General features: G+C 37.3%; 1 protein-coding gene across 19 annotated transcripts in view; it reads right to left on the bottom strand.

Annotated features, from left to right (window-relative positions):
• LOC125466588 (eukaryotic translation initiation factor 4 gamma 3-like) overlaps positions 1-14,816 on the bottom strand; it is a 327,506-nt gene that overhangs the window by 135,106 nt on the left and 177,584 nt on the right. For 13 of the 19 annotated variants that reach the window (XM_048561256.2, XM_048561270.2, XM_048561261.2 and 10 more), the window contains 2 exons: positions 3,574-3,594; positions 2,655-2,837 (listed from right to left, as the gene is read on the bottom strand). In XM_048561256.2, the coding sequence (XP_048417213.1) occupies positions 2,655-2,837; positions 3,574-3,594 (204 nt within the window). The remainder of the gene's footprint in view (positions 1-2,654; positions 2,838-3,573; positions 3,595-14,816) is intronic. The other 6 variants (XM_059655645.1, XM_048561264.2, XM_059655643.1 and 3 more) reach the window with 2 other exon arrangements.

The following is a 14,816-nucleotide window of genomic DNA, read 5'->3' on the forward strand; positions in this document are numbered from 1 at the left end:
AAAATATTTAAATAAATCAATCCATAATCACAGAACACAACATACTTCGTGCTACTTCCCAGGATTTCAGAGTAATTTTGTTGAATTATTTCCATGCTTTCAATTTAAAAAAACACTTAATGGTTGTTCACATTACCTTTGATCCACTATGGCGTGCTGTGTCGTTCATAAATTACTTACTTTTAATTGGCAACATGCAATTAGATTTTTTTTTAGAAAACATTTGTGAAAGACAGCAACTTCATTAAAGATATAAAATGAATGCAAAAATAAACTTTGCAGCATGTTAATTAACTGGCAAGGTAATTAGACATAGTCGACAAAAGAACATAAGCACCTTTCTCCACTGAGACAATTTTTTTAAAAACTTTATTCATTCACTCACAGGATGTGAATGTTGCTGGCTGAACCTCAATTTATTGCTCATCACTAGATGCACTTCAGAAGGTGATGGCATAGGTACACCTACAATGTCATTAGGGGGTGACTTCCAGGGTTTTTGATCCAGTGCCAGTGAAGAAATGGCAATATGTCTTCAAGGTTTTGAGGGAAACTTGTGGTTAGTAGTGTTCCCATTTATCTACTGTCACAGCCCTTCCAGAGGGTAGACATCAAATATTTGGAAAGTGCTTCTAAGAAACCTTGATGAATTTCTGCAGTGAATCATACAGACCATATACAGTGTTGACACTGAACATCGATGGTGAAGGGGTCAAATGCTTGTCATTGCGATGCCAATCAAAGGGGCTGCTTCGATCTGGTTGGTGTCACGCTTCCTGAGTGTTGTTGGAATTGCTCTATCCAGGCTTTTTGGGGGAGATAATTACATCATACCCCTGAATCTTGCCTTCTAGATGGTGGGTTAGTTTTGGGGAGTTAGAAGGTGAGTTACTTGCTGTGAGATTTCCAGCCTCTGACCTATTGCTGCAGCTACAGTATGGATATGATTAGTCCACTTCAGATTCTGGCCAATGGTACCCCAAGGATATTGATAGTTTGGATTTCAGTGATGGTTACACCATTGAACGTCACAGGGCAACAGGTAAGTTCTATCTTATTGGAGATGGTCATTGTTTGGCACTTGTGTGACATGGGAATGCAACTTGCCACTTGTCAGCCCAAGCTGGATGTTGTCCAAATCTTGCTACATATGGGCATGGTTTCAGGGAAATGACTGACACAGGAGCAATTATACCAGTATATTTCCATGAGTTGAGCTTCAGTACCTGAGGAATCAAGAATGGTGCTGAACACTGTACAACTATCAGTAAATATCTATCCCTATTTCTGACCTATTGATGAACCAGCTGACGATAGTTAGGCATCGGACACTACCCTGAGGACCTCTTGCAAAGATTTTCTGGAGCAGAGATGACTGACCTCCAACCATTTTCCATTCTGATTGGAGTTAAGTCACCTTAACACCAGGACATGTCTGCAGTCATTCCTCAGGGTAGTGGCCTTGACCTAACCATCTTATATACCTTAAGGCAAGGGAAGGATGCAGGCCTCCATGAATTTTCACAAGGTACATGCTAACTGCATCATTATACACCATACCTTAGCCAAATGAGCTCACCAAACCCCACTGATGCACGGCCAATGATATGGAGAGATAGAAATGCTACTGATGGTACAGGGAACAGAATGTGAACAGGCCTTTTTCAAAATGGACAGCTCCTAGCTGCAGCGGCTGTCTATTAATATGGAACAGCTTAGCTAAAACTTTAAATAAGAAAATTTAAGTAGTTTAAGAATTCACCACAGTTCATACCAGCTTGGTATATTTTACATTTCAAAATCCTCATCAATATCCAAACACTCCTTTGCCAACTTTAAGAATTCCTTTTGCCACTGTTAAAACATTGATAGGCAAGACCAATGACTCGCTTCCAGGCCTTTGACTTAGTCATACACAAATCAGTTAGTTTAAAAGTAGTGAAGTCGAAGTAACCCCCATACATTCCTTGTCACTATGTGTGAAAAGTCTATGTGGAAGAACATATGGGTGGGTAATTTCAGCCAAAAATAAATACACACCTGAAGCATATGTTTATGCACTATGCACTCCTAACACTGCAAACAGAATGAAAAGACACCCTTTGGAGAAACGTCATATTATTATATTTTCAAGCACATCATAAATATGCAAAAATTTGATGGGAGGACTGGTTGATGGGGAGAGAATCATTACCATGGCATTTTTTAAAAGGAAGGTTTCTTGTACAATTATCCACACAGGAATTAAAAGGTACAAATTTTGAATGAACAGTATCAAAATATTCATTGAATACTTTCAGATATTCTCAAATATATTTGCATGCTTTGAGTCAGTTCAATATAGATTTGCTCGCCAAATACCACATGTTTACTCTTTTTTAAAAATGTAAGTACAGTATTCAATTATGAAAACAGCCTCATTGATAACAAACACTTCTCTAAATTCAAGGTTGCCCAACCCAAATTTTGGCTGGGTGATTTTTTCTATAAACTGCAAAAGTACAGCTGAATTATCAGGAGCATTGTATAAAGTATATCAGCCCAGATGTGTAAGGAAAAGGACATGGCATCTTGTTTTGCAAACCAATGTGGGCTCTCTACAAGTTACCATTACATTTGGTTCAAATGAAGGATGGCAGCTAGTCTTTGCTTACCGGGTTAGCGATATAATATGGAGCCTGAGGGGCTGGGGGATATGGCACAGGTGGGTTCATCATTATTATGGGCCCTTGGCTAGGCGGATAGACTGCCGTTGCAGTCTGTGTCCCTGGACGAATGGAAGGATTGTTATTCGGTATGCTCGGTCTCGCTGGTTGCATCGGTGGTCTTTGAAAAAACTGGAAACAAGAACAAAAAGATCAATGTCAAAAACATCCTGCAATGTGTAAATAAGTCATCCAAAAAACGTAACCTTACACCCGACCTTTCTAATCAATCTTTGTGAAAGAAAATAAACTCACATATTGTACCCAATTATAAAATAAAAGCTCAACTCATGGAAGTACACTGATATAATTGCCGTTGCATTGGTCATTCCCCGCACCAGCTATGGTAAGGGGTTTCAATCAAGGACAGTAAGAACACCAAGACACCATCCAGCAACTGCACAACTTTTGCTCCCAAGTACTACAAGAATCTAAAGGAACTTCATCCTGTGCAAACACAAATCCTCCCAGTTATATCAGCATAATAGTAACAAGTTGGTTACCATCTCCTGAACTCGAATAGGCTGATACAAATCAAGATACATCTCCATACATTCAAAACTCACATATTAGTGGTGAAACAAGTTCGTGATTAATTCAAAAACGGTTGGCCCTGACTTTTCATTTCTAATTTTATGCATTTCCAATGAATAAGTGTGGTTGAAAAAGGCAATTTTCTTTTATTCTTCAGAAGCAATTAATGGTTTGGAGATCTATCAAATAAAATACTTCAATTCTAAACATTTCCAAGATCTGCAAAGATTTCCACATAAATTGAATGGCTGATCGTTACCTCCAATTTTCAGTATTCAGCAAAATTAATTTAAGATTAAGTTGAGAAATTAAGTTATTTATCAGTTGATATTACCTGGATGGGTCTGAATCCTCCCTTCAACAATGAAGCGTTCAGAGTAGCAGAAGAGAGAGAAAGCCAATGGAACACCTTATAGATCAGTAGGAAGGATCATCATGCAATTCAATATAACAGCCAATGATTATCCACATGTCAGAGAACTGTTCAAGGTTCTCCCTCCTTCAAACATAATAACCCTGACTAAAAAACTTTTGGTAACGATACAATTTACAATATTGGGACAAGTCTTCCATTCAAGAGCAATGATAGAAATCATACTCACCCGTCTGGACATTAAGATAGGTGAATATGGAAAAAGGGCATTTCTAATGGGAAATGTGAAATAACACACCACTTCCTTTTTTTTTAAGAAAAGGGTGATTGATTGATTTCACGTAACCGAATTGAATATCATTGGCCCTAAATATAGTTTCGTTATACAGGAGAATTTCTCCTAGACCAGTAGTTTAAATGAACAAGATGTATATTCAGTCAAGTATTAGAATATGAATGTCACTCTTCAACTGGGGGAGAAAAAAAATCACAAAGCATGGGCCTCAAGGCAAGACAAATATTTAATCATAGATCAGGACATTCACGGTAACACAGCTTGATAACAGGTTACTGTTAGCTCAGACAAAATAACTGCTGTCTCAATGAGTGAAATAGAAACCAAAAGACTTAGTGTGACCATTAAGATTTTGTTTAGTGATAGCAAGTGGGACTTATTGTGTTTAATATGGTTTCATATTTGTATCTATTTCCACCTTGGTAACGCTGTCCAACTTCACTTCTGCCTCTGCTTCTGAAAAGCTAATTTATGCCTTCCTTTCCTCAAGACTCAACTAGTCCAACACACTTCTGACTGGTCTTCCACATTCTGCTCTACATAAACTTGACTTCACACAAAACTTAGCTCGGCACATCTTAACGAGCAGCAAGTCCTGTTTTTCTATCACCTTAAGCAATCTGACTTGTATTAGATCCTGCACAAGCAATGTCACGATTTTAAAATTCTCACCCTTACTTTCAAATCACTTCATGGCCTTACTTTCCTTCAGTTCTTTAATTTCTTCCAGACTTACAAACAGCTGAGAAATCTGCACTCCTCTAATTATGGCTTCTTGCACATTCCTAAATACAATCATTGTTGGTTATGTATTTGGGTTACCTCAGACTCACGCTTGGAACTCCCACTCTATACTACTCTGCACGTCTTCATTTTTCTTCCTGAAGACACTACTCAAAACCCAGCTCTTTAACCAAGCTTTTGGGATTCTGACTTAACATCTCCCTTTCTGTCTTAGTGTTCTACTTGTTTTAAAGTAACCTTGAACTTAGAAGTGCTCAACGAAATATTGTTGCTTAGATTAAGGAAAACATTTATAACAAAAGAAAATCCTCAAATGTACTCTTATGTGCAAAATTTCATCAAAAGGATTGGGATAAAACAAAATGCCAGATTCAATTTAATGCAAATGCACTGTGAAGTTTCAACACCTACAATAAACCCTCCTCTGGAAATTGAAGTTCAGGCCGAGACGGAATCAACCATGAATGTACTAAATGCCAAGCAGACTCAAAGGGCTGAATTGCCCACTGCTGTTCCTAGCTCTTATTAATAATGCCTGACAGTATATGTGGATTTCTAATCTACCAAGACAGTGAAGTGCCCATACATCGGGTTCTACCACTGTTGGCAAGCATTTTGACAAGTCTATGCAAACATACAGCATTTGTACAGCTCTGAAGCATATTAACGAAAAGTAAAACTTGCTGCCCATGTATAGATAGCAATGTGGAATGTAAGCCTGGTGACAACAGTAACATCACAAGTGACTTGACTTCAAGGCAACAGGTCACAATAAATCACGTGACACTGCAAACGGGAAACATCTTGAATCCCAAACTCAAGATTAAACTTGGACTAAACTACAAAATTAGTTTGTTTTTTCTTGAGTTTCAAATTAACATTTCAGCTCTTGATTACTCTACAATCTTTGTAGCTCCAATAAATAATGGCAGCTTACCTACCACAAACGTTTTCAGCAGCTAATTAACAGCTTGAGTTAAAGGTAAGAAGCCACATGAAATTAACACATAGGCCACGAAAACAAAGACATGCCCAACTTAAATCGTCAAGTTACCAGTTGCCAAAATCCTGAACTGTGGAGCACCAATATCAAATTCATGGCAACAATTTGTAGTTAACAACCTCAATCTCAGAAAGATTACAAGGGGACTGAAGAATTAGAGTGAGAAATAATCATGGGGTTAATCACCCACGTATATACGGGCACTACCCCATACAGTGGGCATCATTAGAGTTCTTCTTCACTAGAAATTGTATGTTACATGGGGACATCAAGTAAGACAGTGTAAAACTCAAATGAAGAAATGATGGAAGAAAAGTTATTCAAAAAAGTAGTTAATTTTGGACTAATCTATAACTTCCTGATGGTTTTGGAACAAAAGTATATATCAGAATCTATCTTCATGTTTTTAATAACAGATCAAAATTTAATTATTATACAGAGTTTTAGCATCCTAGGTGCGATATTGCTGGTGAAATTGGGTATCCTTAAAAAAAGGCAACTTTTCTTCCTATTCTTTCAAATCGAAAACTTGGCCAGGGTAGGGCTTTGCTCTCGAGGGGAGCAGGACATCATCACTCCAGTATTCTTTGCCATCACAGGTTTCTTGAAATTGATCAGGAAACAGTTTACCAAAATAATAAATAATTCATTTATTTATTCACTAACCACACACTGGTCATGTAACAAGGCATATTATAATGAACAAAATAAACTCTACTGAATATTCCGATTCATTACTGGGTATAGTTATAACTTCACGTTGGAGAGAAGGAAACCAGCAAATCCATTGGGAGGTTAAAGATCAGACTGGCTGTATTTCAGATAATTTGTGGCTCTGACTTATATAAAAATGTGAACAAAGTCAACTAATTTAAATCATTATTATGTATTGTCATACAAGAGAAGACTTAATCTTCCTCTAAACACAAAGAAATGACGTGTTTTAAGACCAGACGAGAAAGCCAGTGATCATGATCACTGCAGAAGCTTCGTAAGTCTCAGCATATCTGTACATGTTTAGTACTGAAGAGAAACATGAAGGGAGGACACTAACATTTTTACGATTATACACTAAACTAGAGCATACATGCCAAATTCAAGCATTTTGTCAGATCTGAAAACTACAAATTTAACGCATATTGCGCCCTAATGTTGATAAACAGGTCACGATGGAACAGCTTGCTTTATCCTCAATACACAGATCCAAAGCAGCAAAAATATCAAATCTTAAATAAAAGTACTTAATAAATTTTCACATAGTATCAAAATTCAACCAAATGGTTTTGATCAGGATACTAACAACTGAGTCAGTTAAGTCAGCTACTTAAATAAATTGGCAAACACAGTGTCTCAGCATAGTAGAAAGATATTTTGGGAAAGGCAAGCTAACTTAACTCCATTTTTGCTTCTGTCACTAGCAAATATATGCAACCATATTTTCGCTAGTAGCATTTTCAGTCAAATTTCCAGAGGATGTAGGCCATAAGCTGATCTTCCATGGTTTAGAAGGGTAAGCAAGGCTTCGCTTACCCTAGCAACATACTCAAACCTTGTGCAAAGCTGGGTTTAAAAGTCATTTGGTTACGGGAGGCCAGTTAGTGGGAACCTGGTCACATTATGAAGCTCCAAGTGCATTTGCAATGACAGAATCAATATTGTAACATTAAAATTATACAGTGAATCACCCAAATGCTGTGACATCAATGGGTTTTACTTAACAAAATAATCTACAGCCTTAAGGATAAGCTGGATGACCAGAGCAGCGTATTACAGCTGCATCTCACGTTTAGGCAGCAGGTTTGTACCAAGTCCTTCTCTTTTCAATCCTATCCTAAGACAAACCCAAGTACTCCCCACCCATACCAGAAAGAAGGGAGCAAAGTAAAAAGCATACTGGCAAAGCTAGCATTGAGAAGAAAAGCTTCATTGACAGTCTGAAGGAACAGAGTACAACCTTAGGGGAAAAGTAATAGTACCATTAAAAAATAACAAGTTTAATACGGAAAACTGAGGACATCATTTGTATTAAATATAAATCACTGATATATGTGTACCAAATAGGAACCGAGACAGAAAAAAACACTACATATAGGAATAGCTCATTTACATCAAAGTAGGAGAAAGGCATAAAAAAGTTGCATTAAAGAATGGGTGAATGAATTACAAATACTAAAAAAATGTATAGAAAAACAACGGTAATCTTGTCATTATGCCCTGGAGTCTCACAAACAAACAATCTTTAATATCTTAAATGTGCAGCACAAATTTACATCACTCTGACACCCAGATTGGATGCTTCAGCTACAAGGAATATTTATTGCAACAAATAAAACAATAAACATGCATAACTCTATTTTTTTTATGCAACATTCCGTTTAAGAGAAGTGACACTGACCTTCCATATATTTTTTCAACTGTTCTGTGCTATATGTGGCTATTAAGTTCCTGTGGATCAGCTTTTGGGCACAGACAACTTTTTTTTGAAAAACGAATGCACCCATTGAAAAATGTGGGTACTTGAAGGTAGCAATAAAATCAGTACTATGAAAACATTAATATCTGAAACTTAACCAGGAAGGAGGATCACATGACACCACTAGTCCAACACATGGGAGTGATGTCATTAGTCAATAACAGCAGTCATGAGATTCATCCTCCCTTGCTCAATGAAAATGGAACCTTGAACTTTCTCGAATGAGATTCCAATCATGACAATGTATATTTCCACATCTGGTAGGTATCCTATGCTGATTTTATAATCAGCAAGAATATTACCTTATTGCATTTGACTTCTGCGTGATCTATCCCAACTTATTTAGAATAGTTTTCAAAATTTTTCACCTAATATAGAAATCTGATGCAAGATTCCTCTTAAAAGTCTTTTATTTTACATTTTTTTTTAAGAAGAAGGTTAATCCCCACCCTCTGGAGTTTTGCGATTTTTAAAGTATGTCACGTTTTTGATTTCAGTTATCTCCTAGGCAAACTGACAGAGAGGAATATTTGTATTTCAAAGTTTAGGTTTGTTCAATTTGCAGATAAAAATTGAACAATTAGGAACAAATTAGCTTCTAAAGGTGTGGCATGTGTGAATGTCTGAGAATGTGTCTAGGAAGGTTGAGGGAAGACTGACAGAAAGGAACTGTAACCTAAGAATGGTGCCTTATCCACTTGCAGTAAGATCTTAATATAAATTTCATTGCTTCATTTTAGCCTAAACTTGCTACCACAATTATTTATCTCTTTCATTTCTTAGGGGTGACCAGTGCCAATAAAGTAGTTTCTCTTTTAGATATGTATCATTTGTGTTAGAAGAATTCAATTAAGTATCTAGTAGCCAAACTATTTGCATTTTGGATTTTAAAAATTTCAAAACTGCGCTGTGCCCCTAAACGTAAGACAATTGTACTTGACTAATTAATGCAAGCATTAAATTGTCCCAACATTATTTACTACTTTTTACAAATTGTAACCAATTGAATACATTTGAGAAAAGCTTTGTCCCAAAATACTGGGGTGTGGGAAAAATATTTCAAAATATCATAATTACAGAAGTAGCATTTCTAAGATACACTTTCAAAGATTTGTAGTTTGCACGTGAACTTCTTGATTGAGTCAGTGTTTAAAGCTTGGGATTCTTTAAAATCATCTTTTGCATCCTCATTAATGGCCTTATAGTTTTGATAATTATGTTCTTTTGCTTAATACTTGTGTTATGGAATAGCTAAGATATAAAATCCCTATATAATGCCGATCAGTGCTGTCTAAAAATATTTAGTGTGAACACATGTAATCCCCTGTATGAAAAAGGCTGAATTAACAGTCAACATTTGTTCAAAGACTGGGCAATGGAATTTGAAACCGATTCATTAGGAAAGTTAAAGTGTCACGTCAGATTGCTCAATACTATCGATACATTACACTAAAACAGCCCAAACCTTTATGCTGATTTAACCTCATCCAAATCTGAGATAGACGTATTTTTGTTAAGAAAAGATATTCAGGGACTTGGGTAACGGCAGGCATATGGAGTCAGGCCACACATCAGCCTTGATCTCACTGAATGGCAGAATAGACTTCAGGGCCTACTTCTGTTCCTAGTTCCTAAATTGCTATGAATTAGATGAGGCAAAGGGGCAAAAAGAAAATAAAATCATTTGTGGTCATTTAAAGTTTAGAGGTAATGCAAGGTCAAATTAGTACACATTTCTAACATAAGGAGATGGTTAGGCACTTGGACATTCACAGTTGCTGAAAACTGATGTTTCATTCACCCTTTTTGGGCCACTTGTTCTTGCCCTTCTTAAATACAGGAGGCAAGGAAATTGTGGGCCCAGTGATTATCAATAACACACTGGATCAGCAATTAACAGTACAATCAAAATAAGTTTCCACAAAATAAAAACTCCAACAAAACTTCAAAAGGATGCAGCATCTCGCCAAAGGAAATATTTCAGAATTGTCAAGAATCAAAATGCCAGTTATTACCTCTCTCTATCTAGTTGCCTTGAGATGATGGCTGTTCATCTTCAGAGATAGTTCTCTGAACTTCTGGAAAGTTTGATAAAACCAAATAGCTAAGACAAATGGCAGTTCAGTCGACTGCCTTGGTGTGCAACTAGAGTTGCATATAAATCAAGCTGGATAAGGGCAGTACGGTTCCTTCCCTCAAAGGTCATTCTTAACCAATTTCATTCCTATAACTGACAGCTTCAGGGTCATTTTTACTGATACTATTTACTATTTCTATTTTAGTTTATTTTTGAACTGAATTCATTCAGGTCAGACATGATGTACTCTTCTCTGGAATATGAGCCTCTGCCTATGCAGTAACCTAACCACTAATCTACTTCATGGGCAATGAAACATGATACTAAGAAAACCATGAACAAATTTAAGCTAATTATATCACAAAACCCAAACAGGAATGAGGTAATTGTGAGTGGTATTCTTGTAAAACGTGATCGATCACTGATGAATTCATTTTTATTTTCTTTCCCCCCTCTTTGCCACATTTGATTCACAGCAATACAGGAACTAGGAACAGAAGTCGACTGAGTCTATTCTGCCATTCAATGAGATCAAGAATGGTGTGCGCCCTGGCTCCAAATACCTGCCTTTACCCATATCCCTGAATACCTTTTCTTAACAAAAATGTACCTATCTCAGATTTAAAACCAACTGATCTAGCATAAATTGCCATTTGTGGAAGAGAGAGTTCAAACATCTACAGCCTTTTCGTTAAAAAAATGCTTCCTAACATTTGCATTTCTTCCTCCACTTTGCTCAATCTAGTCAATTGTATTTGCTGCTCACAATGTGGTCTCCGCTACACTGGGGAGAGGAATTGCAGACTGAGCGACCACTTTGCAGAACATCTAGGTTCTGTATGCAAAAACAACCCTGAGCTTCTGGTTGTCTCCCATTTCAACAAACCACACGTTTCCATAGCCAACATCTCTATCTCAAGATTGCTACAGTGCTTCAGCGCAAGCTGGAAGAACACTATTTAATTTTCCATTTGGAAACCTTGCAACCTTGTCGACTCTATAGAGTTCAATAATTTTGGGGTATGAGCACTTTCTCGCATATCCTTACCCTAAACCCCACACACCAGGCCTTGTCATTCATGGGTTGCTACCACAAACAACCCAATATCAGCCGCTAATGGTCCCCACTTGCAGCCATTCATTCTCCCATTCTGACACCCATTTTTTTTGTCCGCCAAACTTTTTTTTTCTCTCTCTCTCTCTCTCTGGGCTCCATGTCCACCTGTCATTCATTCCTGCCCCCTCCCCACCCACCTTCGCCCCAGAATATACAGAAACCCTTTTCTAGCTACAATCATTTCTGAAGGGTCACTGAACCCGAAATATTAAGTGCTTTCGTTCCACAGATGCTGTCAGACCAAGTGCACCTTTCCAGCAATTTCCGATTTTGTTGCTGATTTCCAGCATCCACAGTTCTTTCTTTTCCTTTCTAACATCTTTCCAGAATAGTCTAGACTTAAGTTTTTGGGTTCTGCAACCCCTCAGTTCTAGAATTTCCAAACCAGTTGAAATACTTTATCTCCTCTCTCTTTTCCTATTAATACATTAAAGACTTTGATCAGATCACTCCTTAACATTCTAAATTCTCAGGAAGGTATGCTAAATTTGTATAATCTCTCCTCATATCTTAATCCCTGAAGTCCAGTTGTCACTCATGTCAACCCAAGACCAATATATATTGTTCTTAAGAATCCAGATCTTCTCACAATACACAAAGTGCGGTTTAAGCAGAGTTTTATATAGCTGCAGCATAACTTCACAACCTTATACGCCAGATACAAAGACCAGCATTCTATTAGTCTCCTTGATTACTTTCTGCAGCTTTTCGCAGCATTTTCAAGATTTATGCTCCTGACTCACCAAAGTCTCTTTGGACATCCATTGTATTTAACTTCATACCATCTGCAAGTTTCACTGGTCTATGCTTTTTTAGTCCAAAGTGGATAACTCAACAACTGCTTGTATTGAACTCCACCTACCAGAGTTTTGCCCATTCATTCAGTCTATTAATATCCCTTTGTAATTTTATGCTCTCATCTACAGTGTCTAGAATGCATTGTTTTGCACTCTGAATTGCTGGAACAGTTCAGCAGGTGTGGCTGCATCTGCAAAGAGAAATCAGAGTAATGTTTCGGGTCCAGTGATCTGTCTTCGAAGGTTCTGTGGAAGGGTCACTCAATCCGAGACGTTAACTCAGATTTCTCTTCAAGCTTTTCCAGCACTTCGTGCGTTTGTTTTTGATTTACAGCAAGCGCAGTTCTTATGGTTTTTTTTCCAGTGTAGTACTTTGCTACTATTTGAGATTTTGTCAATGTTCTAAATGAAGCAATAACTTAAAAATGTCAGAAATGTTTCCTTTTGAACTGGTGAAGAATGGGATGAGGAAAAGTTACTTAAAATAGACAGTGTTCACCAAGAATTGTGATTCTGACCCACTGATTAATGTAAACGATAGTGCTTGAAAACAAATCCTCCAAAATTTTCATTGTTAATCGTTTTCATAGCACGTGAGAGACTGCATTCAGAATTTACGTTTAAAACACCCATGCAATCTACTCAGCCGAACAATAATCAAGAACAGGCCATAGTAGGTGGCTACATTTACTCAGCTGAATACCTCATCAAGTTTGCTGCTGTCACAGGTGAGCTGCTTCCCATGACATTTTCTGTTTATTACAACCATCTTTAAAATCAGTTTCAAAAGAATAAAAAAACTTCCCAGATCTCTCAGTTTCACCAGTAATCCTGCGCAGTTTAGGAGAGAATTTGATTTGCAAAACTGACACTAATAAGTAAAAGATCCAGTTGAAAAAAAGTACAAGTACAGAAGATCACCATCACCCTTTAATGGCCTTAAAAAATAGTTCTAAAAACTGATCAAACGTATCAACAATACTTTTGACTGAAAATGGCAAGTACTTTCAGCCAGAAATGATGGTGACTCCTTAACAATCCAAGCAAATTGGAAAATTATCACAAGTTATTCAAGGAGCATCTGATCAGTGCTCAATAAAGATTCAAATATCAAACATCATTTATTTTAATAAGTCAGGAATCATTGTTAAAAACATTAGTTGGCTCTGACCATTAAATGCTAATTTTTGCTGATTCTTCAGAAAGTATCAACAACTTTAGAAAAAATAAAAAGAGTACATAGGACAAACACAGTCTCATATGGAGTCTCTCTCCACCACTGGATACTTAGTCATTTTCATTTGATTAAAAATGAAGTTCCCATTTCTAAGCATTCCTCCAGCAATATTCTCCAGCTCACACACAATGATGTTAATTGAATGATGTGGATTACTAAATACTACGGATTATCCCAGTTAAATTTTCAATTCCACAGGAGTGTTTTAACTTATTTGTCAGCCTGAGCAAGCAAAACAGGAATTGAAAATCTTGGGTGTTTTAATAGGAAAGCCAGAAAATGTACTGCTATTACAACTGAAAACAGAATATAAACTCTGCTGGTCCAAATGAAATGCATTGAGAATGTGTTTTTCAGTAATGAAAAGTTGGGCTGTTACAAATTCCTTGCAATCACTTTTGTGAAATTTCTCACTTTTTTAAAAACCGTTAGGATTCAAAAGGTTTGAGGGCTTTAACTGTGACATAGGTTATCTTCTTTAGCCTATCTCAATATGCTGCAGCCTATGACACAGCTAACCTCAGCATCATCCTCCAACACATGTCCTTGTTCTTACCTGGTTCCAGTCTCATCTACCTAATCACCTCATTTTTCTTCATCCCTGTTGTGTGGGAAAAGTTGGATGGATCAGTGGGTCTTATCTGGCCTTTAAAACAGGCAAAATAATGCGTGCGTCCATGTGCTAGACAGACAGCGACCTTTTTACGGAGGGAGTGCTTAGGATCAAGGATGTACTGCCGAAGCACACGATCGTAACTGATACAATAATTGCCTTTGGAAGGGAACTGGGCAAGTCACTGATCAGAAAAATTTGCAGAGCTATAGGGAAAGGATGGGGAAAACAGCATTAGAGGAGAGATGAATATGGGCTCAGTGATCTTCCTTCCTGCATGGTAATCATTTTATCATTCATATGATTCTTCATGCAGCATAAATTCTTGTATCTCCCAAAGATCCATAGTTTTTGCTCTTCAAACTCTCATGTACATACTGACTCTGGTGACATCATCCAAAGGCGTGGCATTAGTTTTCACACGTACACTGATGACACCCAACTCTACCACATCACCATCTCTCTTAACTTGTCCACTATTGCTAAGTTATCAAACTGTATTGGGCGAGAAGGAATTTCCTCCATTTAAGTATTCAGAAAACTGAAGTCATTGTTTTTGATCCCTCTCTGAGTTCAATTATTTGGTTACTCACTCCAAACAGTACCTGCCTGGCAAGAGTCTTAGACAAAACTAGCCCATTGGCAACCTTGGTGTTGCATTTAATTCTGCGATGGACTCTTGTCCTCATATTCATGACTCATTAAAACTACTAGTTCCAGCTGTGTGACATTCCTCAACCCTTCACATCTCATCTGATATGCCGCTGAAACCCTCATTCAAGTCTTTGTTAACACTAGACTCCACTATTCAACAGATAACTGACTGGACTCCCGACTTTATATGTTTC

Source organism: Stegostoma tigrinum, chromosome 28 (genome assembly GCF_030684315.1).
Source record: "Stegostoma tigrinum isolate sSteTig4 chromosome 28, sSteTig4.hap1, whole genome shotgun sequence".
NCBI lineage: Eukaryota > Metazoa > Chordata > Chondrichthyes > Orectolobiformes > Stegostomatidae > Stegostoma > Stegostoma tigrinum.